The sequence below is a fragment of the Gambusia affinis genome, linkage group LG18 (genome assembly GCF_019740435.1).
Source record: "Gambusia affinis linkage group LG18, SWU_Gaff_1.0, whole genome shotgun sequence".
Lineage (NCBI taxonomy): Eukaryota > Metazoa > Chordata > Actinopteri > Cyprinodontiformes > Poeciliidae > Gambusia > Gambusia affinis.
The window spans coordinates 12,334,789-12,362,751 of NC_057885.1; the positions used below are offsets into that span (position 1 = coordinate 12,334,789).

Sequence of the window (27,963 nt, forward strand, 5' to 3'; positions counted from 1 at the left end):
CTGAAGTTTTGCGGTTTGTGGAGTAACACTGGGTAAATTAAAGTTAGACAGCTAATGACATGTAACAATATAATTCTAATTCACATTGTTTCTTACTAATATCAGCTTCGAAACAGTGGTATCTCAAAACAGCTACGGATGGAGCTCCTGTAGTACAAAACCTGTGCCACTCTATTATTTTGCTTCAGAAAAAAATGTCCAAAGTGACAACTTTGCATGTCCACGATCAGAAAGGATATGATGGGAATTACCTAGCTTTTTCCCCTGATCCAAAGCTCAACCAGAGAAAGCCGCATTTCCGTTTTCTCTGGCATCTCATTTAAGTCGATTTTAAACCCCGGGAACAGTATGACGCAAACTGTTGGCCATTTTGACAGAGTGGCTGTTAAAAACTCTATTTTATAAACCAAGAATATTGTGTTTGAGCACGGTCGAACGCAAGAAGACACTTTAATCCATAAATAGCAAACTTAAAAGTAGCAGCAACCACCCAACGCAAAGGGATATCATTTGAGTCACCGAAAAAAAAGACCGAACGAGTACTAGAAATGGTAAGAAATTCACAAAGCTAAATCATTTCTCGTAAAAACGATTAGCATTACCGGTGTAAGAGAGGTAATTAGAAACGTTTAAAGATTTGATGGTAATCTCAAATTCTCCATCTTATTTGTTTAATATTTTGAGGAAAAATACATTTGTCAGTGGATTTGTTGGTAAGACCTCATTATTTAGCAAACGACATGTGTTTAATAAAACTGCCGGCAGTGCTGAGCTTAAATACTTTAATGTCGGAGCCGTATCTATTTTTACTCGTCTCTTGCCTTTGAGTCTTTCTCATGTTGGGCTTTTTTCCGCCTGATTTCATGCCCTTTCTTCCTGGGCATCTTGGGCTGAATCCCAAACTCTAATAGTGTAACATTCAATAAATTAAAAAAAAAATAAACAAACTCTTCTCCTGCACTTGACCTGCCATGGGCAAATGCCTCGCAAGGGCATCGGAAAGCCGCTTAGCGGAAGCTGCTTCATCTGTTATGTAAGCAACAGAACCCCCGCAACTGTAGCCGAGCAGGAAGCGTTTGGGGAAAAGGAAGTTATCAGAGAGAGGAGCAGGAAAGTTGCCCGAAAGAAAAACAGAGGAGGAGGAGGGAGGGAGAAGAGACCTGAAGAAACAAATCCAGTCCCGCCGGAGTCTTCTCCTTTGTTAAAGGCGCTCTGAACGTTTCCCTAATTTCCACTTCCCTTCGTCCTTCTCCCCTTCATTGGTCTCTCCATCCAAGCCTGGCAGGTGAGGGCGCGGATTTAATCAAAAATATCCTCGCCGCATGCACGCAGCGAGGAGGAATGAGTAATGTCTTCATTTAGCTTTTAATTACTGTGCATCCTCCCAATCACCTGCTGCAACCCTTCTGCAATCAGGGGGGCACTCATCTCACTTCATTCCTCTCCCCTCCGGTCCTTGTCAAAACAAGTCCCATCACGGCCACCAACACATGCGCTCTGGAAGTAGATTAGTGACACTGATACAGTGTGACGGATGTGCCAAGCAATGAGGTTTTCACAATAAGCCAATATGAGGGATGTTTATCAAGTGTGCACACAACTGAGTGGGAGATATTTTTTAATTTTTTTTTTTTTATTTTCAATGTACCATGACAGTCTTCTGGTGGGAGAGGATAAGAAGTGTATTTAATCAACCAAAGTGTCGTTTTGATCCCACGCTCTCATGAATTACTTTCCTGCTGGCTGTGCCAAAGCAATTTGGTCTTTACCGAAAAGTTAATTGCAAACTATTCCTACAAAGCTTACAAAGACAATTATGTTAGTTTGTTTGTTAGTTTTTGTTTTGTTTTTGGTTTAAACTTAGCCACAGCCCAAGCACTTTGAGAATTGTTTGAGACTTTTTTCTTTTTTTTTTTTCTCACTATAGTGGATTTTATTCATTGCATTTTAAGCTGGAAAATGGCAGAAAACCTACAACAAAGGTTCTGAGTTTCAGAGTGGAACCTCACACTGCCCCCTCAAAAATTTGATCTTAAAGTAACTCTAGCATTGGGCTAAAAGTGAAGATTAAATGGTTTATGAAACCCAGTTTTAGATGTTAAATGCAGCTAAGCTGAAAATATTTATATCAAAGGCAGATTTGCACCAAAATCTTTCATTCAACCATGTTTGCTTCCAATAATAATACAACATTGTGAAGAAAAAAATCAGTTTTGCGGAAACAAATTATTGCGTTTGTGTATATCCTTGTCAATAACCAGATCTAAAGTCTTTATTTGCATTGCATCAACCAAAGCCTTCTAATAATTACTGACCAGTTTTTGGATATTTCCTCTGGTTTATCTTTGGTGGACTGGAAAACCTTCCGGCAAGTTCCCTCCATAAAATCTCCATCAGATTCAAGTCAAACATCTTGCTTGGACTCTACAAAATGTTAATATTCAGAAGAAATCTGTTAGTACATTTCAAACATTAATTTTATCGTAAATAAGCCCAGAATCTGAATAACTTTAAGCTTAGCTGAAGTAAGTAAAAATAAGACATAGGAAAGTAACAATAAATCCAGTTTAGAACAAAATATTTATAAGAAAACCAATATTCCAACTGTTTTTGTTTTCAAACATAACAAAAGTTTCTCAGTTTACAAACTGTTATTTTTGCTTTACACGTGCCATCACAAATAAAACAGACATTTAATGAATCATATATTCTGTTTGCCTGCATTCTGACGCAGCAAACCCTTCGTCATCTAGGAATTATATCTGTAATTTATTATCTGTCCCTGTTATCTTTCAATCAACCACTTGAGGATCTATGCGTGCCTGAGGCGAGGTAATCTTCATCAGTGCAGACTGAACACCTGCATAGAGCAGCATAAAAGTGATTTATGGTTATTAAGATAATATTTACATAAACAAAAGACATAGCACTGACTACTTTGTGCAGTATATGTTATGTTGTTTCATGTACATAATATGTTGGAGTGTTATTTCCAGTGTATTTTTGTCTGCAGGCGCAGCTACGCAATTGTGTCTGTGTTGTAATTTTGAAACTTGTGAAGTTGATATTTTAAAATGTCACATCTTTATTGTTTTTCTCCACCAGTAATCTATAAGTTTATCTCTCTCCCATCTCAACAGTTGATTTTGCTATTCGACATACTAGCATGAGTAACGGTGGAGAAAACTTTGTTTTTGCAAGCAGACGCGTGGAGGCTCCGGTTGAGGTTGAGATAAGTTTTCACTTGTTCTTTGGTTGCATCTAAACTAAGTTTTAAAAACTAAACTTTCTAAGTTGAGTCTAGATTTTCCCCCAGAGACTAAATGAAGGCTGTGTCTAGACTCAACTTTCAAATTGCATCTACTGCTTCCCGTGAGGAAACCTCTGGAGAGTTGACAGCTGTCTCCCTTTGGCGGTAGCACATCTGCTCGCAGGTGCATGACAACAATCAAGTATATGAGCAGAGGTGTATTTCCAGCCCTGTGCCAATAATGGCAGAGGCGAGAGTTTCCCTGCCTGTCAAAGTTGAGTCACGCGTTCAATTTCTGGCTAAAGTGGCCTGCCAGTCATCCTCTCCACCAAAACCGGCAGACGTGCCACTCACTTTGCTGGGCTGAAGTCATTTCAAATAGCTTTTCCTCTGAGCAGAAGCGCATAAAGAAATGCTCCGGGATCCCACGCGTAGCAGAAAGGAGGGGAGAGGAATCACGTGACGCTGATCATGAGGCGCACCCGTTTTTGCACCTGCATCCTTTATCTTCTTCTCCTTGAAAACTGCAAGGCCATCAGGAATGACGCTGCGAGCCACGCGTCAGAACCGGCCGGATTGAAGCTGTTGGAGAGCCAGGAAGCTGCAGCAGGAGGGCCTGTTGTCCTGTTCGATGCAGCTTCACCGTGGAGTTGGCCACACACACACGCACATACACACGTTTACAGGCATTTCGTCATGATTCTCTCCTCCACCGGGAGATTCCCCCTGTGGCATGTTTACAGGAATTGTGTCAACCGCCAGAACTTTGTGATGAATGTGTTGAGAGAGGACGCTTGTGAGTGTGTCTCCCTGCTCCAATCTGGGAAGGAAGCAGGTTATATGTGTTTCTGTGGTAGAGGTTACAATTGGTTTTGGCTAAAAACCTGCTTATTCTGGTTTGATCTGCAAACTTTAGGGCTGATTTCTTTTGTTGAACTGATTCTTGACGTTTTTCATTAGCGGTAGGATCACTGATTGTCAGCTGGTTGGTTTTTAGGATTACGTGTGGTGTTCTTACTCGTGAATGCATTTAAATTAGAAACACAAAACATCTATCCGGTTCTCTACTGCTGTGGCGGTTGCTGTTCATCCTTCTTTTTTATTTTAAACATACTTAGTCTAGCAAAGGTATTAATTTATGCAGAATGCTTTCACATCTTGTCACATTAAAACCACAAACTTTAGTCTACTTTAGTGAAATTATATGTAACAGACCAATGCTGAGACATTGCTGCTGGGACGCTTGTTCGTCCTGGAAAAGTGAAAAGTTTCAAGGGTGGGAATACTCTTGCAAGAAAAACTAGAGAAAATTAGTCCTGCAGCTTAATTGGACTAACTGTTTGGCTATATTTGCGTATGTCCAGGTGGTGGACCTGTACTGGGGAGTCGATCCAGAGGAGTGGGACAATCCAGACCTGCAGAGACTCCGAATGAAACTTCTGGAAGAATGTCTGAAGACGTCAGCCGGGCCATGCTTTGTTGTGAGTATTGCAAGCTTCCAAGGTGCAATTAGACAAACTGGAAAGGATTCTGATTGTTCCGTTTTACCTCATTAACGTATTAGTCTTTTATTGCAGTTTTACATTGACAAAATTGTAAAATTTCAATTTTTTGCCTCTGGACAGCCAGTTTGTGTTGATTCTCATAAGTTATATGAATCAGCCTTTTTAAAGCTGCCTTTCTCCAAGGTTCTCTGGCTGTTTTTTTTTTATATCTGACACTTCTTGGCTTTATATCACAAGGGCTCTGGTTAGCTCTTACACAAACTACTCTCAGAGGAGCATCTGGAGTAAAGAAAGACTTTGAAAAAAAAAACTTTTTATGCCAGCTTTAAAAATGTCTACCAAAGTTTGTCTCTTCAGAAGAAAACGAAGTGGTGCCTCTAAAGTCTTACATTTTGCTTTTTATCTCTGTACTTTGGTCCGGAGTGGCTTGGAAGTCTTTTGTCTCAGTTTGCTTTGGTTCCACTTATGTTTAAAAAGAAAAATACAAAATGCAGGTTATTACCGCTGCAGGCTATTTTCTCCATTGGAATACAAAAAAGTTCACGAAACCACCTTAAACTAAACAGGAAAAATGCTAAAGTATTCTAATTTATAAAAAAAAAAAAAAAACTAATGGTGCATTTAATCTGTGCTTCGGGCTTTGAGATCGTTTCTAGCTTTGTTAGAAGTAATAAAACAGCGTCAGTGAGGGTGTGCAGAGGAAGAGCACAGGAGAGGGGAAGTGATTGTGAATTATTCAGATGGAACAGATTGAGTGTAAAGGTTGAGACAGAAGTGAGAGTTCACAGGTAAGGCCTTATTGGAACAAAAGGAGCTCAATTTCTAAGACATAACCCCTTCTTCTCAGAATGAGTTTGGTATCTCGTCGTCTTCCTGCATGCACCGCTTCCAGATGCTGCTTTCAGTCAGAGGTTGCCTCGAATAATTACATTTCTGTTCAGTTCAAAGAAATGACAATCGTTCTGTCATTTATTTATGCCTCACATTAAGCAGCTGAATCTCCATCGGAAACAAAGACTGCTCAGCATCGTGTTGTAATCTGGCCTTTGGCACAAGCTAAATTGATAACAAAAAAAATATAATTTTTTTTCTGTGCAGCTGACCCCCAGCTGCATCACACTGATGGGTCAAACACACACACACACACGCACACGCACGTTATCTCAGGTTTTCAGTTCAGTTCATTTTTCTTTCTCATGCCTTCAAACACAACCTCTGTGTCGTGACATTCAGAGTCTGTTAGAAGATACACACACAGATCCTTGGTGCATGTCTTCCCCATCTGGCCGGTTTAATGTTTAATGGCATATTCTAGTGGTCCTACTTCAGCAGTGAATGGAGATGGGGAGGGGGGACTTTATGCTGAGGGTCTCATGATAGCTGCGCAGTCTCATTCAGACATGTCAAAGCCAGCTGCTGCTGTCCCCGGAGCCCCTCGGTGCGGCTCCCCGTCAGCCAGCCGGCCCCGTTTTCAGAACCAGGAAGCTGAAAGCCGGCAGCAGCAACAGCAGTAGTGGTTTCTCTGATGAGATTCTGACAGTTCTAGGTTGTCTAAGGCATCTCTGGAGAGTGGATGTTTATTTTTACTGGGTGGTAGCTCTAGATTTGCATGTAAGTACAAGAGAAATTGTCAGAATAATTTATTGTTTCTCTGGGTTAAGTGGGAATCCTCGCATTCACGTGCGTTCTCCTAATTCCTCTGATGAAAACACACTCGCAGCCTCTCGTTACCGTCCGCTTCTTCGCCCACTCAGGTGTCACCTCCGCGCACACACGCAAGATCCAGACAACTTCCACACAGCGTGGATCAGACAACGGAATAGGAATGAGCAGACGAAAAGAACAGAAGATAAAGTGAGGACACACTTTGGAAACCCAAATTACTATCGATTTCCCCCCGCGTAGGCAGGCTGCAGAGAGAGAGAGAGAGAGAACACAGGGAACGGTGACTGACGTGTGCTGCAGGGCTGTTTTGTTGCTGCCACAGAAGATGTGTGCAACAACTGGAAACGTCTCTAATCTCCGTGCCACACGTAAACTGGCCCCTCATTCTCGACTCTGCAGAGCCGTCCTGCAGGACCAGAATGAGAGCCTTCCAGGGGAAGTCGTTGATGCAGTTTTATTTCTGTTTTCACACCTCTTTTGTCAGGACGTCTCTGTCTCAGAGCTCGAGAATATCATTTCCCTCCTCATAATGACCGCCTTGGAAAATCCAGTTTTGTGAGTTTTTGGAGGCTTTCTTTACAGCCCCGATATGATAATCTCTGTCTGAGGACTAAATTGGTCGCATGTCGTTCACATACATACCAAACCACACCTTTGGCGAGAGCGGCTTTTCTCCGTACCGTTGATTCCGGAAAAGCTGGTTTCCATGGCGATGGAGAGGGTTGGCATGGTGATAGTGTCATTGACCCGAAGATTAAGCATGACAATGAGCCATGACTTCTTTTCTCTCTCTCTTTCTCCAGCAGTTTCAAATTCCCTCGTGGGGGGAAAAAAAAAAGAACCCGAAAAATCCAATAAATGCCTGAAGGATTCATTTCAGCAGAACATTTCCAGCTTCCAGATGTCTGCTGCATTAAAGGGGATAGTTAAAGACTCTGCTGCGCGTCTCTTACCTCCATTTTATCTCTAGTCACATTAATGCACCTCATTAAGCTAAATCTGTGTATATAAAATACTCATAGATTAGATTTGTTTGCATGCTGATGATGTCTTCGTCTGAGCATCATATAGGAACTACAGTGACAAATATAACCACGCTGTAAAGGTTTTGTGCTTTCCACGCAGATGTGGAAATAAAAAAAATTGACTTGTCATGTCAAATATTGTAAGACACTGTTTCTTTCAAGCGTAATTTTGCATAAAGTTTGTCTTGCTAACAGAAAACAATGAGCAAAACTAATTCCTCGTCCGCACGGGAATTTTTCTTTTTTTCCTAAAATGGGTCAGTTTTGAAAATGTTTTTAAGAGCCAACAACCCATTTTTAGAAAAAGTGCCTGAGCAGTTGTCACGCATGTTGCTGCCAACATCGTGTTTTGTGGTCATATCCTATTTTTCGCTATCTAAACATTAGCCTGCTGGAAGGAAACAATCAACTGTAAGAAGTGAATCCATTTTACAGTTCAATAAATTTAGACGTTTCAATAATTAAATACAGTACACTTTTTAAAAAAATCAGATCTTCCTGTTCTGTTTGGAAACATCATGTCTGCCTCTCCTCTGCTGCAGACATCTACCCAGCTGACTGTGGGCATTGTGGATTAATTGACTGCATGACTGATTGATTTGTTAATTCATACTGTGGCTGTGCGCAATCTTAGCTGCCTCTCCCTGCTGGTTCATCAGATAAAGTGCACTTAGCCGGAGTATAAAACCCGGTCCAAGGATGGGAGAGAAAAAAAAAACTGAGGAAAGAAGAAGGGAGGAAGAGGAGTTCAATAAACCCTGAAATTGCATTTGTCCCCTCTGCTATCTTCCCTTTACCCTCTTGTGTTTCTCGCACCTTCCTCTCCTCTGAGGAGGAATAAGAGCTCCACAAATCCCTCTTAAACGTCAGACAAGCACGTACTGTACATGGACTGAAACATAAAAGAGTGAAGCTGCAGCATGAGTTAATCCGTTTAAGATAGTTTTAGCTCCCCAGCTAAGACAGATGTGTTAAAGCTCCTAAAAATCAGGACGTTGGGCCATTTTCCTTTAACATCTCTACCCTTTTTGAAAGTCAACAGGATGATTGGCGAACCTTTATGCTGGAGAGCTGGGTTGACAGGTGTGAACACACTCGCTTATGTCAGCATTTTTAAACCTGTGTTGTGATTTGAAAAGAAAACTTTCGTTTCCCCCCCCCATCTTACACAGCTTTCACCCACTCCATTTGTCCTGCTGCAGCACTACAGGACGAACTGACAGAAACGCTGTCAGCAGCATGGAGAGTGACTGTTCCCTCTGTTCTCTCTGCTACATTTCTGTCCCAGTATTGCAGTCGTTTAGCCCAGTGCCTCCATCATTTACTGACACATCGCTGCAGAGCCGTGAGTCAGAAGCATGAGGTGACCTGCGGGGCAGCGCAGCGCTTCAAAAGGCCTTCAGTGGTTTGAAAGTACCACTGATACAGTACAGTGCTGTGAAAAGTTTTAGTCGTCTGTCCAAGCATCCTTAACAAGTCTTAAATTCATTTAAAAAAAATCTAAGTTATATATATATATATGTTAATTAAAGGTATTAATTGTCATAGAAGGACAACTTAATCTTTTGCATTCTCATATATGCAGGGTTTTTTTCTGTAAAGGTTTGAATCTCACGCAAAAAAGTTGAGGCTCCTGATAACTTTTTTCATGTAACAGGAGCAAGCATAAATTTATCGCCAAGTAACAAAGACGTTTGTTTTCGCCTCTGACTCACATCTGTTGACATCCCGTCTGAGTCTCGGCATGAAAACACTTTTACATGAGGCACAAAGAGTCACAAACAGACCCCAGGAATTTCACCGTCTTTGCTATGATTGATTGTAAGGCAGCAGGATTCACTAATCATCCCCCATATTTATTGCTTCTTTGGTCTTCAGTTTCATTCTAAAGCTCTTTAAAAGTTTGACTTTCTGAGGATTGCAGATACCCTGTTTATAAGCAAAAATGCAAGAAAGCAAAAATGATCGTCTTTTTTGTCCATGAGTGCACTTACAATCCAGCTTTCTGTGTTTCATTTGGTGTAGTGGCTTCCTCCTCGCAGGTTGGCCTTTCAGCCTCTGTTGGCACATGAGAAGCATCTTAACTTTTTCTCTTTATTTTATCTTATGTTTCTTTTCAAAGAATAACAGAGTCTTCCTTTGCTATAAAATTGCTACACCAAATCGGTTTTTGACATTTAGATGAACCTTTCCATTTAATTCAGACTTCATCTCATTGTTTTTTGTTTTTTTTTCTCACCATCTTTCAGTTTAATGTCATCTAATACAAAAATCTTAACAAATAAGTATAGTATTAATTCCTAGGGGCGTCCCTTCAAAAAAAAAGGGGGTGTCACTGATTCCCTTAGTAGAAAACCATCTTCACCGCCCAGATCAACTTTTGCCACTTTGTGCTTGTTGGACAGAAAAGTGCCCAAATGCTAATGAATCTCCAGCGGACATTTGTGGGCTTTAAGAGTAGGCCATCCGACAGACGATGCGGCATGCCATCATTAGATTTCTGCTTCTTCTCTGCATCTGTTCCCACTGAGAAAGCCAAGGGAACGAGGACTCCAGCGTGGAGTGGCTTTGAAGCGTCATTGCCGGGGGGCAAGCCGTCGTTTTCCTGCTCATTGGACCTCACAGTCATTTGGCTCGTCTCCCGCTCGGGCTTTGCCTCCTCCCAAAGGAGTGGCTTAAGGTGCATGAGCGTTATGGCACATTGAGTGAAAAGGGAATCATCTGGTCGTGTCACTGTAGCTTTTTTTTTTTTATTTTATTTTTGCCTTTCCTCTTCTCACAAATGAGTGGCAGACAACGTTAGACAAAAGGGAAACAAACTGCCCTGATTATTTCCAGTGATACTGGATCTACTGTCACTCATATCCATGGATGAGCAACCGGTTGGAAAGGCTACAGCTTGATTTTAGGATGTCTCAATGTGCTCATTTTCACCCCCACATTCAGACTTCAAATGTCATTTCAATAACCCAAACTTGTAGCTCAAGAAACCCCATGAAAATCAGATTTCACAGCTAACCTACAAATCCACATACATCCCTCTGAAATCTTCTTTTCTTTTCTCTCCCACAAACAACCCCATCTCTTGGATATAAAAAGAAAATCTGCTCATTTTTCTTAATGCCGCTGATTACTGGGAATTATAAAATTTGGCCGAGTCTGCGTCTTTTTACGTAACAGTGTGTCATTCAAAAACATTTGCCATGTAGCAGCAGGACAAATCTGCCGCATTCACCAAAATGAGGATTATTCACAAGGCAGGGATAGCAGGAAGCGAGCTTCCTGTTGTTCTTCTGCTTTAGGACAAATTTATTTCAAGTAAATAATTTTATGGAAAACTTTTTGAAAAGAAATAAGTAAAAACTTTGCTTTCTTTCAGAGCAAATTTATTGTGTGTTTCATAGCATGTTTAGTCCAATAAAAAAAAAAGATCTAGAAAGAAAACTCCAAATTATTCAGGTTTTTAAGTAAACATATTACATAAGAACTACTTAACTTGTTATATTATACTAATACTAAAATTATTTTTATTCAAATTCAGCACCAAATCTTGATTTCAGTGAATGCTGTCATCTTAAAAAAAAATTCACCTTTCTGAAAAGAACCGTTTTAAAAAGGTCACATTGGTCCCTCTGGTGTCTCTTAAACGCCTCATTCAGCCAATCAAAGACTTCATTAGTTTTCATCAGCTGTGCTTAAGACAGGACACATCTGCATCCTCTTTTAATCCAGTCAGGCCTGGTGTCAGCGCCTCTCTAGACAGACTTTGGATGTACAATAACTGCACATAATACATCAAGTGATTTTTTTTTTTTTTAATTTCACATTTCTGCGTTCAGAATCTCCAAATTATTCAGTCGACTTTCTTCTTTTGTTTCATTGTTACTTGTTGCGGTCCAACTTTCCGGTTCTCAAAAGAGATATACATTTCCTTCCAATGTTTAGCTCCTGAGGCTTCACATTTCTCTTCATCAGGCTGCAAAACTCTCTCCCTCTCTTTTCTCTGTAGATAAATGAGAAGCATTAAGAAAATCCTCCCTGGAACCTGTGGATCGTAGTTAACCCTCTGTTATACCTGCAGGTAGAAAAATCATAAAGCAGTCAACAGATCTCCTCAGTTCGCTAAAATCTGCATTTGTTTTAAGACATGACAACAATCTTTGGTAGTTCTTTGCACGCTATCTGGGTTATTTCACTCAAGTTTTCTAGATTTTCCTCCTTATGCTCTGAAGCTCTAGGATTTACTTTATCACATGATATTTTGTGCTTTATTCAACGGAGAATCTTAAATTCAATTAGAGCACTTTCAATATGGTTATAAACTCCAGGTATTTTGGAAGGCCTCTATGCCATCACCCTAATTTTTCCTTAGATTCAAGTCAGGACTCTGACTGAAATTACTACCAATCAGAGGAAACTTGTTGGTAAAATTAAAGGATCGATTTAATGATGAATAAATTTGTACTCCCTGGTAGATATCAACAGTTAGCTGAAATCAGAAAAAATAAGAAGTATTGATGTAACATAAAATCTTGGGTTTAAGAGAACAAAGGCCAGAAAAATATTCAGAAGAAAACTAATTTGGAGTTTTAACTGTTGGTTTGGGGCTGAGTTTATATTTCTACTAATCAAAGCCGTGGCATAAATAAACCGCGTCAAGGATTAAACTGTGTCCACACAGAGTGGGGGTTTCTAACCATCCACCTGCACCACAGTAACAGAGCTGCTGCGAAGAGCCACGTTAGCTCCCGCGTTCTGGCGTTCCTCATCTTCTGTTGTCTCCGTCTCCATCCTTCCGTCCTCAGGGTCTGGTGGGTGAAAAGTACGGCAGCATCCGAGTGCCGGGCGAGGTGGAGTCGGCGGAGTTCGAGATGATCCTGGACGCGGCTGTGGAGGCGGGGCTGGACACCCACATTTTGGAGGAGTGGTACTGCAGGGATGAAAACTCTGTGCCACCCGCATACTACCTCAAACCCAAAGCCCAAATGCTGAAGAACTACCAGAACTCTGTGAGTCCTGTCGGCTGACCATGTTCTGATTAAGATGCCTTTCTGTCTGTTTGCAAACATATGCAAACCCATTGGACGTTTTCACATTTTGCCACATTAAAACCAAAAACTTCAAGGTGTTATAACAGAATTTCACACTTTTTTTAATGGGCATTTGAACTGATACTTTGTTTTTTTGTTTTTTTCCTCAATATAAGTCTTAACGTGTGGCTTACTTATGTATTCAATTACTTGTGATTCAATACTTTGTACATGTGTCAACACCTGAATACGTCCAGATCTGAATTAGGGCCACACTACGTTTCATCATTTCATTTATATTATTTCATTTTCCCTCTACTTCACCATTTACCACTGCTCTGAAAAGCAATAAGGTTTGTGGTTGTGATGTGAAAACTTACAAAAGCAGTTCAAGGGGAATGAACGGTTCAGTTTGACTGAACTTTGGGGGGAAATTGAAGCTTTGTTTTCTGCTGTTATCTTGTAGATCCACAAACAGAATTTGTAACCCATGAATGAAATTTTTATGGCCATGTCATTATTGTAGATTTGTGCTCTTATATCCATGTTATGAAACACCCCAGCTCTGCCTGATAACCGCATTTTATCTGCTGCTGCAGAAGGGAGGCTTTGCATCAAGTTTGCGCGTGCAGTTGTTTTTGTTCAGGCAGCTCTTAAGCCCTTTTCATGTTTTCTGCTTTAATGTTTTCCCAGCCGACAACTGGCCCCATGAAATCCTTTAAAAACAGTTTTTTTGTCGGCAAGGTCTATTTTGAGGTTTTACGTTATGTTTTTGAGAGTGAAATTAAATAATTGGTTGAGTATACTTTAAAACGTCCGAAAAACATGAGAATATTTCGCACTTATGCTAATGATGTTAATGACTCAAAGTTGGAGAACGCTCTGAAAACAGACCAGAAAAACTCTCGGACTGTTACAAATTTCAGTAACATATAGATTTTTTTTCCCCCTTTCTTATTGCTCAGATTGGCTCAGTACTCACTCAGACAAGAATGGCAGCTTTCCTTCAGTACATGACGAGCGTTACAGTCAGCCTTTCCTCTCTCTGGCCCTCATCCCCCTTTAGATGGAGTCGAGCAGCGCAGCAAAGACCAAGAATGACAAGGCCTGGAGGAATGTGTCAGAGGAGATCAAGAGGATCTTCCGGACGGCGGTTCTGCAGCTGCAAGAGAAAGGAACCATGAAGAGCGCGGACGCCAACAAATTCCTTTGCTCTGGTGAGATTCAGGCCTTCTGTTTCCCTTTTTTTTTTTTTTTTTAGATTTCAAGACGAATGTTTTGAATTGTTCCTGTTAAGCCATGGTCTAAACCTCACCTCTGACCTTATAAAAGTCAGAAGTGAGTCTTTTACTGTTTTTGTTTTATAAAAAACTTTTTTCATGAACTCTGGATAATAAATCTTTTTTTTATTTTGAAATTAAAATATTTTTTCCAATGTTTTTCATACTTAATAAGTACTAAAACAAATACTCTGTGTTAAAATGTGTATTTAATTCTTTTCTTTTTTTTCCCCCAGGGTCCTATTATGGCAAACAACCTTTGTCATTTTTGAAGCAGGTTTAAAATTAACTCTTAGTGAAAGCATAATTCACCTTTTGCGACATTATTTGTGCACTGTGTTCCTTTGCTTTGGGTTCTTCTCAGTTAAAGGGTACTGTCTCTTTAAGAAATTTGGATTTCCCCTGTTTTTTTAAGTTATTGTCTAAAAAATGGTTGCAGTTGTTTTTTGGTGCTGCAGAATAATTGAAACACATTTCAGTGTGGAGACAAAAAGAGAAAAGAGGCAACAGATTCCTTTCTTTTCCGTCCACCACAATATATAATAATAATATAATATAATAATTTACAGGCTTAAATATACACACACTCAAATTTATTTATATGTCCATTAACATGTTGCTCTGCAACCACATAGTTTTGTGGTCTTCAACAAGGTTTTAAAGCAATTCTGGCTGAAAATTATAATGGTAAACTAACTTAGCTTGCTAGCATAGTCCACAGATTGTCAGTTATATTAAAGTTGGAGTTGTTTTAGAAGTTGAACGTTAGCCTGTTTTATCCATTTAAAGGCAGTTGTGATGCGTGTTTAGGATCATCTTGTTTGATGAAGTACTGTCAGGATTCATCAGCTCAAAAGACGAGAGCGATGGGATGTATTTTGTCTTCTGTTTAACTCTTTCAGCCTGTCACAACCTTTTAAAAGACAGTTTTTTGTTACTGAAACAAAAAAATTTTTTAAAGCAACTTTAATGCATTTTCTTGTTTGCTATTGTCTAGACACTTTTATTCATGGTGAGTCTCCTCTCGGATGTGTTTAATTTTATCCAGGTTCTTGTTTTTTTCCTGTAGTTTTTGTTCATTAAGAGCAGAAGACCTAAATCTGTCAGAAGCTTTATATCAGAGCGGTGTTGTTACTATACAGCACATGAGTAATTTTAACTTTGGAACTGAGTTTTACTTCAGTTAAATATAGCTACTAGACAGCAAAAATGTTTGCTTACAATGGATTGCTGTTACTTATATTTTTAAATTTTCTTTACATGAAAAACCTTGACTGAAGCAGACAACTGAGCACAAATATGCAGTTAAAATGTTGATCCGCCGTAAGAGACCTAATGATTTTTAGTGTAAAATCAACCTAATATTCTGCATTCCATCCCCCAGAAAACACTTCAATAAAAGTGGAACTATAATAAACTCAGAACAACAACACATTAATCTGCTTTTGAAGCACCACAAACTGAGTCTTGAAGGTTTGTTTATAACATTTATAAGTCTGAGCAACAGGTTTGTGTCAATCAGGTAAAAGATCAAGGAGTCAGGCTGGTCAGATGAAATGTTTGCCTAAAGACAAAAACCACTGCTTCCTGAACCATCTTTCTACCACAGGGACGAAGTTGCAAAGAAACAAGAAACTGTCATTTTTCATAGAGATATTTTGTGGAGAGAATTGGTAAACATCAGCCTATTTCTACTGACAGAGAAGCAGTGACTTTATGCACAATGCCAATAAATGAATCACTATAGAAACATCAGAAAGATTGATACATAAATGAGTTGGATACTGCTCTCTGCAAGTTGAAGCAGCAGCAAAAATAGTCACTTGCTAGTCGATTTCTCTCTGTTTCCTGTCTTACAACTGAGTCTGAAATAAAAATATGTTGAAAAGATGTTCAGTTGTCCTCAGACTGGAAAGCTAATTTAAGCGGTCGTCACACTTTTATGCTGATTGATATTAAGCGTTATAGCTGGAGAAGCTATAACACTCACTGGCAGGCTTTTTCCAGCAGATACAATTTTTTTATTTTCTTTCATTTCTATTTCATTTGGATTATACCACATAAACAGGAAGAGATTGTGCTACCAGTTCTAATCCCTATTAATTACAAAATATGTTCTGAACCTTCATTTTATCCTTAATGAATAAAAAAAGGAGATGAGGCGAAAAATTTACTATTCTCATCCCTTGTTGACTGATTGTTTCATCTCTTGTCATAGATGTTATACCAAAGTGCTTTTCACATCCAAAAATCCTTGAAAACTCTCATTTTTTGTCGCTGCAGCTTTGGAGGATGAATTGGACTTTGCCCTCGGGAAACAAACACCCGCCTTCCTCAGGAAATGCGTCTGCTACATACGCAAGATCTCTAACTTCGACCGCTTCGCCAAGATCCCTGAGATGACCCGCTACATGGACATCGTAGTGAGCGCCGACCGCGTCATGCGCAACCAGGAGGCCTACGAGCGCCTCTTGAAAGTGCGCGACGAGTTCATCCCCACCATCGTGGCCGCCTCCAACCTCCGCGTCTACTCTTCGGTCACTCACTGCGACATGAAGCTGGGCTACTCCCAGGAGGTGGAGAGCCACTACGTGGAAGGTCTCTGCAAGCAGTTCTACGAGGACATGGTGGACATCATCCAGGCCACCGTGCAGCAGAACTTTGACACAGAGACCGACCTACTGTATGATGAGATTCTGCAGCACCTGTCCCTGTGTAAGACCTACGCGACCCTCTATAAGTACAAGTCAGAGACTCTGGATTACGTGCAGGAGTACCTCATGCCGTCTAAAGGGAGCAGGATGAGCCCTCTGGTGGTGTACGGAGGGCCCTGCACCGGAAAGACGCTCCTACTGTCCGAAGTGGCCAAGCAGGTGAGGCGTAAACAAAAGGATGTCCTCCCTGGCACTTTTTACTCCCCAGTTATCTCAGTTTGTTCACGCTTGCTTCCGTCTGTCTGTCTGATCTCAGCATGTGTCCATCTTTGTACAACAAAGCATGAGGGGGCGTGCAACTGTTCATCTTCTCGCAAGCGCTTGCTCGCTTCACCATCTGTGCATCTGCCAAGAGGCACTCCATCGCCATGCATGCATGTGTCGTTCATTTCCCGTGAAGCCAAGCAAGTGTGCACAAGTTGATATGCATTTTTTTTTTTTTTTACAACTCTGCTTTTTACTTTTTGTCCATGTGCCAACTTTGGCAGGGACACTTTTAATGTTGTACTTGTTATTACTGATATTTTTATTTTTATTCTCATCTTTCACCCTTTGCTTGTGTGGCTGCCATCTGCCTGCCCAGCCACATAAAGATCACCGTACAGCTGTCCTCAATCTTTTCCTCCAGGGTCACACATTAGCTCTATGCACCTTTTCAGGTTAAAGAGACAAATAACATGATTAATGTCAACATTTTATGCAGTATCTCAATGGCAACCGCATTCTTTAAATAAAGAAAGGGATTAAATATACAGTTTTAAACTTTAGAGTAATATAAAATATCCACACATGCATGTAAAAGTATCTTAGCATATTTCACTGAGACATAAAGTTATCCATTACGATGATGTGGACAAAAATGAAAACAAAGTTCTCTATTTTTATTATGAATAAATATCCGAAATGTTGCTGTCTTTAGCCCCTCTTGTTCTGATGCCACTAAATAAAACCCAGTTGTATTTAGTGGGGGAAAGAATCTTTAGTTATTTGGTTCATTCTTTGGAATTACAATAATGTTGATGGTAATTTTTATTTGTAAAACCAGTATCAGAAGTACTGATAGTTGTATGGTTTTGTCGATTGCACTCCAGGAAATATAAGTAATTCAGAAAAAAGCCTTATAGATACTTGACTACTTTCTTTTTCTAATCAACTTTTCAGTAATTTAATCTTAGTTTAAATGTTTATTAGACATTAGTGAACAAAATCCATAGCTGAGGTGAGAGAATCTGAAATAATCCCATAACTTCAGAAATCTGGCGTTTTTTGAAAGAAAAACAAAAAGAGAGCCTTTTTTTTAGGACAATAGCCATAAGAAGTCTTATTTATAGCTTGCAGAAATGTTTGCAAATGTGGAAGAGCCTGGTTAGATTAAAGTTGAGCTTTATGTCCTACATGCAAAATGCTGCAACAAGCAGAAAACAACAGTCACCCTGAGCAAACCAACCCTATGGTGAAACACAGCAATAGAAGCATCATACTTCACTTCAAGATTTACCTGTACTGAATTTTATTTAGAGGTATCTGAGTGGTTGGGAACTAAAACAAACGTGTTACATTTTAATTTTTTTTTTTAAAGTGAAAATTTGGTATAATCTTTCTTCCGTTTTATAAGTATCCACCACTTTGTTTTGGTTTATCACATAAAACCCATTAAAGTGCATAAAATTCCTGTTGACGATGCAAGAAAATGTTTAAAATATCTGTTAGAATACAGATAACAGATACATTTAACTAATTTAGACAAATATCACTTCACATCAGCATTATTGCTTTAGTGTAAGTGGATGGGAATATTTATTTTCTATTCTGATTTTTGATACCAGCTGTACGTAGACAGAGTGATAATTGAATGTTGTGCACAACGAACTAGAGAGGGAAAAGTGCTCTGAGGTCACTGAACTTCCACTTCAGTCCCACTGGAGGTAATTTACACTTGATTTGCTTCATCTAAGCCTGCAGAGTGTGGTGTAACATAAGAGGGCAACTAAATTCTTCCAAGTGAACAGAGCTGTGCATTAAACTACTATTAAAGCAACATTCAGCTATTTTCTATTTGCATGAAAAAGACTAATTTTCCCGATGTAGATAATTGGTCATAGCAGTTTTACTGGCAAATATTTGGTTGTTTGCTGGACCTCTATCATTAAAGCAATAGTACATCTATTTTTCTCTGCTGTTCTCCTTTTTATGAAGAAAGTGAGAAAGTGGGAAAATGAACCCAAATTCATATGATAAATTTTATGGCTTGTTCCTGTCTCAAAAAGAGTGTCGCCTGAAAAACACTCTGCTATTGAGACTATCAGAGTGATAGGAAGTACTCTGGTGTTTTATAGTGCCAGGGCATGTTCTAACCAGATAACATATTTTTCTATTCCACCAGGGAAAGTGTTCAGCCTTTATACACAGCTAGCTGACAGCTCACAAGTAGTTCCATCCCTACCCTTTGTTGTACTCAGCCAGAATAAAATACCTACTCTCTGTAGTGTTTTCAATTCCATGACTTTTAAAAAGAATTGTTTGTTTTAATTCAAATTCAGAAAGTGACCTGCGGTGATGTACTGTATATGTTTGGTATTGGATCAGTCAGTGTACAAGCTGGGGCTTTATGTTAGCTTGTTTGATTAAACATGAAATAGAATATAGGTACTGAATAGCTCTAACACCTGGAAAGTTTTATTTTAAAGAATATTTTCAAAGAAAATTTGCAATTATATACGATTAAAGGCTGAATGAATTTACTGAAAATATTCCTTCAAAGTAGATATATGTACATGTTTACAAATAATTTGCCAGTTATTCTTTGAAATTCTGGCATATTACAACAGTCATCCAGAAGGCTTTGGTTAACCTCTAGTAGTTTCCCATTTTACCTTCAAGGATCTTCAATTTTATCCCGTCACTACTGAATATGACTCTTTGAAATACATTTTCTGTTGGGTTTTTTAATTCATAATCAGAACTTTTGCGGTTTTATTTTTTTAAATCCATATATGTGGATGAAACTGCATTTTTATTTTTCCAGGAATAAAACTGTAATTTCACTTTAAGGGTAGGATCTCTTCTACATCATATTTAAACTGTAAATCATCTCCAAACAGAATCTATGTTTCTGGGGGGGTTTTCTGTCTCCGTCAAACACAAAGCTTAAAATGGAAAGCAGAGTCATCTGGGTTGCCCTAAAAATGTCAGATAGCATTAAAATACTTGCTGAAACTCTCAACTGGGCCATTTAATGAATTTATGAATGAAATTATGATATTATGCTAGTCTCAATATTAGAGCAGTTTTTCTCCGCAGACACCTCCCATCAATAAAAAAGAAATTACAATACCGCCATGTCCGCAATATAAGAAAATAAGGCTAAGGTAAACAAAGTTATTTGAATTAGAATATTGATTGCCTCCTTTGTTTGCTGTGTTAAAAACTTCTGTTAGAAAAGTATTTAATCAATTTAATTTTTCAGTTTTGGTTTCAGTATTTCAGTTTTGATTAACAGAAATACTAAAAGGATCTTTTAATGTCAGAAAAGGTTCAGCTTTCAACCAATTTGGTTTTAACCTTTGTATGTAGATTTCTTTTATGAAACCATTTTGACTATGTTTGTGCTATTCCTTATTTTTTCCAGGCCTACACATGGCTTCAAAAAGAGATGGGTCCAGAAACAGATCCAGTGGTCATCGTCCGATTTATTGGCTCCAGCCAGCTCTCCACTGATCTACGAACTCTTCTCCAGAGCATCTGTGAGCAGATTGCAATAAACTACCGCTGCCTGATTCACTTCTTGCCTAACAAGATTCAGGAGATGAGGGAGCTTCTAATCAACCTCCTTGGGGAGTCATCCTTCCACAGGCCCCTGGTCATTGTCCTGGATGCCATGGAGCAACTTTCTGATGCTGACGAGGCCCGTAAGCTGTGGTGGCTTCCCGTACACCTGCCTCGCACCGTCCGCATAGTTGTATCAACACTGCCCAACAAACATGGTATTCTGCAGAAGCTGCGTCATCTCATTCATGATGAGAGGTACTATGTGGAGTTAATACAGCGAGACCGAAAGGTCTGCAGCCAAATGTTAAAACAGCAGCTGCTTGGGGTGAAGAGGAAAGTAACATCAGGCCAACAGATCTATGTCAATGAGGCACTTGCCAAGTGTACTTTGCCCATGTTTGTCAACCTCATCTACAGAGAAGTAGTTCACTGGAGGTCTCACAAAGATGTCGATGATAAATCTCTGTGTTCAACAGTACACGAAAGCATTGAGCAACTCTTCTACTCTGTGGAGAACAAACTAGGCCAACGATTTGTCTTCAGGGCACTAGGATATGTCACCATGGCAAAGGCAGGGCTAACGGAGGTTGAGTTAGAAGACATCCTATCTCTTGATAACATTGTTCTTGGAGACGTCATAGTACCAAGTTACCTTAAAAATCCACTAAGGATTTCCTACGAGCTACTTGCTAAACTCAAAGAAGAGCTGGAAGGCTATCTGGTTGAGCGGCAAGTAAGAAATGTCACACTGATGGTTTGGGCCAACAGGCACCTACATCTCATCGCCCAGAAGCTCTACCTCAGCAATGAGGAGGATGTACATCAAATGCACAGTCTCTTGGCTGAGTACTTCCTTGGAGCATGGTCAGGAGGCAGGAAGAAGATCTTTACCTATGACAATAACCATTTCACTTCCCTGAATATTTCACACCACAAAAACCCTCATCATCAACAGTCACATGAAAAAACATCCTCTGATAAATACTCATACGACAGACAGACTCCTGAACAGCCTTGGGTTTTCCAGTGCAACCTGCTGGAGCCTGACATCTTCTTCGTCAATCACAGAAAGATGACAGAGCTGGTGTACCACCTGACCAGGAGTGGCCGGACCGACGATCTCATGTTTGGTGTCATTATGAACTTCAGCTGGCTTTACACAATGATCAAGATTAGTCAGTTTGATAAAGCTATAACAGATATTGATCTTGCTTACACATGCAGCCAAGAAAAGGAGCTAAAATTTCTGGCCGCCACTCTCCGTAGCATTAAGGTGAAAGTACTAAAGAATCCTGCATCACTGTCTGCAGAACTGCAGCAAAGGCTTCTGCCAGTTGTCACCTCCCTGCCTAAACTCAGACACCTTCTTCTGGAGTGTGACAAAGATGGTCCCAAGTACTGCTCCATTGTGCCTCTCCACTCCTCCATGGACGTAACCTACAGTCCAGAGAGGCTTCCTCTTTGCTCCAGCTACATACAGATTGTGGAGATTTTACCCACACTAGCCCCAAACATAGTCCTTGTAGCACTGGAAGATGGATCTATCAGCACTTGGGATGTAGAAAGCAGGCAGCTCCTTCGGCAGATTGACACAGCCAGATCTGTTGTGCTGGGAATCAGACTAACCACCGATGAGAAGTACCTGGTGGTTGCCACAACCAAAAATACTCTGCTCATCTATGATAATCACAAATCCTGCCTCTTATCAGAGGTTGAAATTAAAGGGTCAAAGCACAGTGGTGTTGCTGGAGGAGTTGCTTTCATAAACGGTTTTACGCTTTCTACCCACCATGCACTTGCATGGCTTGAGGCTAGTAAGGATGTCAGTGTTATTGACCTTGTGTACGGCTGGCCCCTCTACCAGTTCCATTGCTGGTATGAAGTAACCTGTGTCCAATGCTCACCAGATGGCATGTATGCCTTTTGTGGCCAGTACCTGAACACAACATCAGTCTTTCATCTAGGAAATGGAGAAAAGTTATCTACTGTGACATCAGAGTTCTCTGGGGGGTTTGTCAAGTCTATCCTAGTACTGGACACTCTTAGCCAAATGGTAATGATTGACAATGAGGGAAGTCTATCAGTGTGGAACACCAAAGAGATAACCAACCCAAAGCTGATGGAGGATTATGATTGCAGGGGGGATGAAAGTGAAGTTGTGGGCATTGAATTGTCTGAAGATCAGCGTTCCATTCTCATTTGCAAGGCCAGTAGTATTGAGGTTCTGGATACAAAAGTATGGAAAATGCTGGAGAAATTCAAAGCTAAACGTAGTGAGCGATTTGTTGCTGCTGTTCTCTCCAAAAATGGACAAAGCATTGTTGCCTCAATGGAGAATACTTCATCTATTTTTGTCTGGAGGAGAGACAGCGGGCAGTGCATGGCCAGCCTGATTGAGATCTCAGGAGCTATTGTGAAACTCATAAAATCAGCCCACCACAACCTGCTTCTTTCTGTAGCCAGCAGTGGCGTTTTATCTGTCTGGGACATTGATATAATTACAGCCATGTCTAACATCGATAAAACAGGCAAGAAGATCCAGACGTTACAGCTGACTGGGCGAGAGGACTATGTATTCACCATGGACGGCTCAGAGGCAGTCCACAAGTGGAACTTTAGCACCGGGTTTATTGAGACGGTCTTCAAACACGAGGGCATGGTGGAGAACTGTGTCCTAACCTCCTCAGGGGATCTCATGGTGACTTCGGACGACAAGTCCAGTCAGTATATCTGGCAAACCAACACCGGAGAAAACATCTTCCGCATAAACGGACAGAGAATCTCACAGCTGCTGATCACCCACAATGACCAGTTTGTGGTTTCTCTCTGTGAGCAGAATGCCTCAAGGGTCTGGAGACTGGCTACTGGGCACAAAGTCTGCAACATTTTAGTCAGCCTCCAGAATGCACTTATCACTACAGCAAACACTTTTCTGGTGGGCACTTCCAAGAATAAACTGCTTGCTGTGAGTCTGTGGTCGGGCAGTGTATCCAAGAAATTTGTCTGCGATGATGGCATTACCATTGTCAACTTCAAGCTCATTCCAGACTGTCCAGATTGTGTGGTCTTTATCACGTCCACAGAAACGGTCTTCATCTGGAGTGTGGCGGATGAGTCAGTCTGCAGGAGAGTCCAGTTGCCGGCCAACTTCCTTAAAAATCTCGAAGATTTTCAAATCTCACCCAATGGAAAGTTAGGAATAGTCTCCAAAGGTGATGAGAACATTAATGTCCTGGATCTTCACAGTGGAAAGCTAAGGCTTGTCCATGCAGCCGGTATTATCTGGCGTCAGAAATTATCAAGAGATGGCCGTTATCTAGTGTATGTTTGTTTCCGCAACTGTGATGAGGATGACGAGGCCGGGGTGGTGTCTAATTTGATCGTAATGCGTCTTGCTGACGGCAAGAGCATCGGCACATGCTCACTTTACAAAACTCCCACCTTCCTGTCCCTGTCCCAACGTGCACTAAACATCATCATTGGCTTCGAGGACGGTAGCATTGGCACATACACGGTTGTGGACCGCGTGGACGCCGCCCTTAAGATAAAGATAGCCACCTCCAACAGCCGACAGATTGTCAACAATGCTTCACAGAAGGTGCGCCCCAAATGTGGCAACCATTCATTCAAGACTGTTGCCGACTGCATCTGGAGGGAATCGACAGAAGTCTTCTCAAGGGACAGCCCCATTAACGTGTCGGACTCAGGAGAAGGGGAGTCGACCACACCTACAAAGAAGACTGAACTGCTGCAGTGAAAACTTGGGGGGGAGTTAAGACAAGAGACGGGGGGATAGAGCTAGGAATCTCTGGGGTTGCAGTTGATTCTTGTTTACAGCCACGTGATTCAGCTGCAGATGTCAGCCCTGTGGGTAGTTATTGGGTTGACAATTTTAACGCTGCACTCAAATGATGTATTACTTACTTCCAATATATGATACACTTTCTGTTAGTTTCAAACATGAAGACTGTTAGAAAATGTTCTGTTTTACAAAACAAAAAAAGTATATTCTGTATTAGTTTACCATTATGTGTCCTTTTGCATTTGAAGAACAAAATTCGTATCAAAATGTCTTGTTTAAGCATTTTCCAATCCAGTCCAGTGATCTTTTGTATCCACTGTTTGTTAGCCACCTTTTTTATTTTATTTTCTTCATAAACATTAAGCCATAATGTTGTTCCAAAAGTGTATTTCCGTGTTTGTATTAATATCAGGTGGTACTGTACAAAAAGGATGAACAAATGTATAGAACAAATCTCATTTTGGCTGCTGCAATTTGTGCAACTCCTTAAAAATGTTACGTTGTGCTTAATGCAATCAAAGTGAGTGCCTGGAAATAAATAAAAAAAATGCTCATCACGTACAGATCACAAAATTAATGAAAGTGCAGGGACTTTGTAAACATAGTACACACACTGTTGTATATTAATTGCATTTGATGCCGATTCTACTGAAACCCAGTCAACATCAGGAGAGAACCGCAACGCAACTCTGAAAATTGATTGCTTTATAATTTTTGGAACTGTTTACATAGATTTTAATATAAGTTCACCTGCTGTTCCATCAGTTCGCGTGCAGGCTGTTTTTATGGGGAACACCACTATTGAGCATACAGTGTAGCATAGCACCACGCACATTAACGCCTTAACCTGTGTACTTGCTTTAGGTTCTGTGGAGTCTGTTTGTCCATTATAAAAGGACAGAATGAGTTTTACATTAAAAACTTGGCCAAGTGAGCATATTTAGAGGTTTAGTCAATAGGTGGATGCACTTTAGGAGTGGTTTGTGAGATATATTTAGATTTATTCCGCAGAAATATATGAATTACAAAAAAACCTAGATTTTTCTTTTAAAACAATTATTGGCTCAGTTTACAGATGTATATAGATTACAATATTACAGAAGAATACCTAATGGAATGGAAGATGGAGACATCTAAACAAGCTTTTTGAGATTAAGTCTCTGTTGTAATATAATTTTGCAAATGTGGGGGGAAAAAAAGTTTTAGTCCCAGCAAAAAAAAAAAAAAAAAAAAAAGTGTTTGTGAACATCTGAGCACAGATTAGTACATTTTTAACAAATTGCCTAGACTTGTAATTCCTAGTTCAAAAATAAAGAAATCTTCACAGCTTTACAAAAAGTGGCACAGGCTTCATAGTTCTTGTATAAAACATCTAAAACTTCATAATAACAGGATATGTCATTTTGTTCTGATTTTGTTTTAAAGTTTTTATGTTGTGTCTAGGCATGGGCCGGTCTCTCATTTTAAGGAACGTCATTCTAAAAACCTTTCCTTTTCAGTTATGTCCAATCTTGTAGCTCACAACAGTTAGTTATATTTCTATATTTGAAATTGAGAAATATGTAAAATAGTATGTTAAAAAAAATAGCACAAGGCAGAGAAGAATGCAACAGAAAGTTACCTAATAATAACTTTAGGAATCCCAAACTCAAACATCAATGCAATTGGCACCATGCAACAATATAATACAATACAACTGGCACAAAGGGCACAGTAGCACTAGTCTTGTTTTTCAAAGTTCATAAAGTGAAAATATATGTGAAAATGTATCTAGTGAGTTAGACAAAGTCAGTAAAAATGTTGCCTGTAAGCAGAACCTTGGACACCTAATAAACTGATGCCCTCTGGAGATTATTAAAAAGCTGTAGCACTTAGGTGTTTTTTTTGTTTTGGGTTTTTTGCACCATTCAGTTTCAATTTCTATTCTGGTTCAGACAAGTATTGATGTTCACAGGTATGCATCAACATGTTCTTCCCAAAAACTTTGATCAGAAAAGTTTACTGTAAATTAGCAAGTCATGCAGCAATAGTGGAGGTCTACTTCCCTCCAAATATTGAGTCAGTGTTTCACCTACACTACAGTTATGTAAATGTCTTAACAGAGGATACTAAAAAAAACACACAAAAAAAACAAAAAACACACATGTTAAAAAAAGGCCTTATCTTATTTGATAGACTTTATATTCACAAAAACATCTGTGATATGCTTAATGGTCTGGCTGTTTACTCCCTGCTTAAGCTATCTGCTCGACCTGTGGCATGAACTGTGTTGTGTTGTCCTCCCTCAGGTTTGGGTTTTTTCCGGTTCTTATGAAACAATTGAAATATGGGAATCCCAGATTTTCGCTGTGTCACATTTAAGGTAAAAACCGTTTTCAGCCAGCTCATTTCTATGGAGCTCATTCATGTTTGTTACATGGATGATCTATTTGGCGAAAGTATACCCCCATCATTATTTTTTCTGTGTTGCTAATAAGGTGCCATTTTTTTATTCAAGAAAAACATATTATTTTATTTCATGCTTTCTGTGTAAAACATGAACAATTAAGATATCATATTTATCTGATAAATATGATATTTTCCAATGAATACATTATGATTTTGGAAAAGCCTTGATTTGGGAAGGGAACATTTTTATCATGCAGTGTTTTCTCTTGTTATGTTTGACCACCTAGTGACAAATTAAAGGAAACCTTAAAACTTCTACTCTTGCTAAAATGTGGCACCCACCACTCTAATTAAACTTTAGGAATTACCTTGTACATCAGTGAAATAAACCACATACTGTGAAGCTGGCAACATTACTTTACAAAAAGCCAAAGATAAAACATACATATTATATTAATGACATTTTGTGCAAATTTATGTGAAATTTGAGCTTCTTTACCTTTTATAATTTTTTTGACAAATACTTCAGAACTGGCTTAGCTCCCTGATGTTTAACGCGACACAAAGATAAATGTCCATTGAATGCTTGAGATTAATTTAAAACTGCATTCAAAACTGAAAGATATAAATATTAATAAAAAATGAGTATATAAATTGGTTGTAAATTCCCTTAATGATCTAATTACGCTAAAGACACTGTTCTTTAGACTATGTGTTCATCAAAATATTTGATATAGGGAAAGATTAATATAACATTTTCATACTTAAGGTATGCTTTTAAATTAAAGTCAGATTAGATCAGGCATTTTTATGAGTTTGTTTTAAACATTAGTCTTAATCCCATGATTAAGTATTTCTCACACCGGCCCATGCCTACTGCCACCGCGTCCAGCACCGTACTTAAAAGCCAGTAAAACACAAAGTGCACGCTTTGTTATGAAAAGAAACATGAACAAATGTGTCTTATACACGCTGCTGTTTATATGCTCAAAGGTATGTCAAACAATAGCACATGTACGGAGCATGTAGTGTATACATATGGACATTCTGGTCGGTCGGTAGACCTGATACAGGCTGAAATAAAGATCTGCAGACAATCTACACAGTTTGGGGATTTCTGAGATTACATATCCTTAAATTAAATTTTATTTTTAGCAGTTTTGATCTCTGATTTATCGAATATTCCTTATTTTAATTTTTTTTTTTAAAAACACACAATTTCAACCACTTACAACCACATTGTAAGGGCTATACTATCCTAATATAAGTTTACCAGTTTTGAATGGCCCTTGGGAAAATTTCAAACGGGGTAGAAGCACCGAGCTTTAACATTTCCTGCTAACTCAAGAGTTAAAAAAAAAAAAAAAAACCAGAAAGAGATTCAGTTATGTACTTGCCAAAGTTTTAATTATTGGTTGTTTTATTTCATGACTGTCTCACTTATTTTATAAGGCTTGTACTATAATTATATTGTTACCAAACTGTTGAAGAGTTCGACTGTGGTTATCTTAAGAGAAAATGTGCTATCTTTGCTAA

At 39.4% G+C, this 27,963-nt stretch overlaps 1 protein-coding gene across 5 annotated transcripts in view; it reads left to right on the top strand.

Annotated features, from left to right (window-relative positions):
• LOC122819825 (NACHT and WD repeat domain-containing protein 2) overlaps positions 1-27,626 on the top strand; it is a 43,947-nt gene extending 16,321 nt beyond the window's left edge. For all 5 annotated transcript variants that reach the window (XM_044096789.1, XM_044096786.1, XM_044096790.1 and 2 more), the window contains 5 exons: positions 4,615-4,731; positions 12,251-12,454; positions 13,542-13,692; positions 16,039-16,628; positions 20,098-27,626. In XM_044096789.1, coding sequence (XP_043952724.1) covers positions 4,615-4,731; positions 12,251-12,454; positions 13,542-13,692; positions 16,039-16,628; positions 20,098-23,994 — 4,959 coding nt within the window. In that variant the 3' untranslated portion in view covers positions 23,995-27,626. The remainder of the gene's footprint in view (positions 1-4,614; positions 4,732-12,250; positions 12,455-13,541; positions 13,693-16,038; positions 16,629-20,097) is intronic.
• The last annotated feature ends 337 nt before the right edge of the window (positions 27,627-27,963 follow it).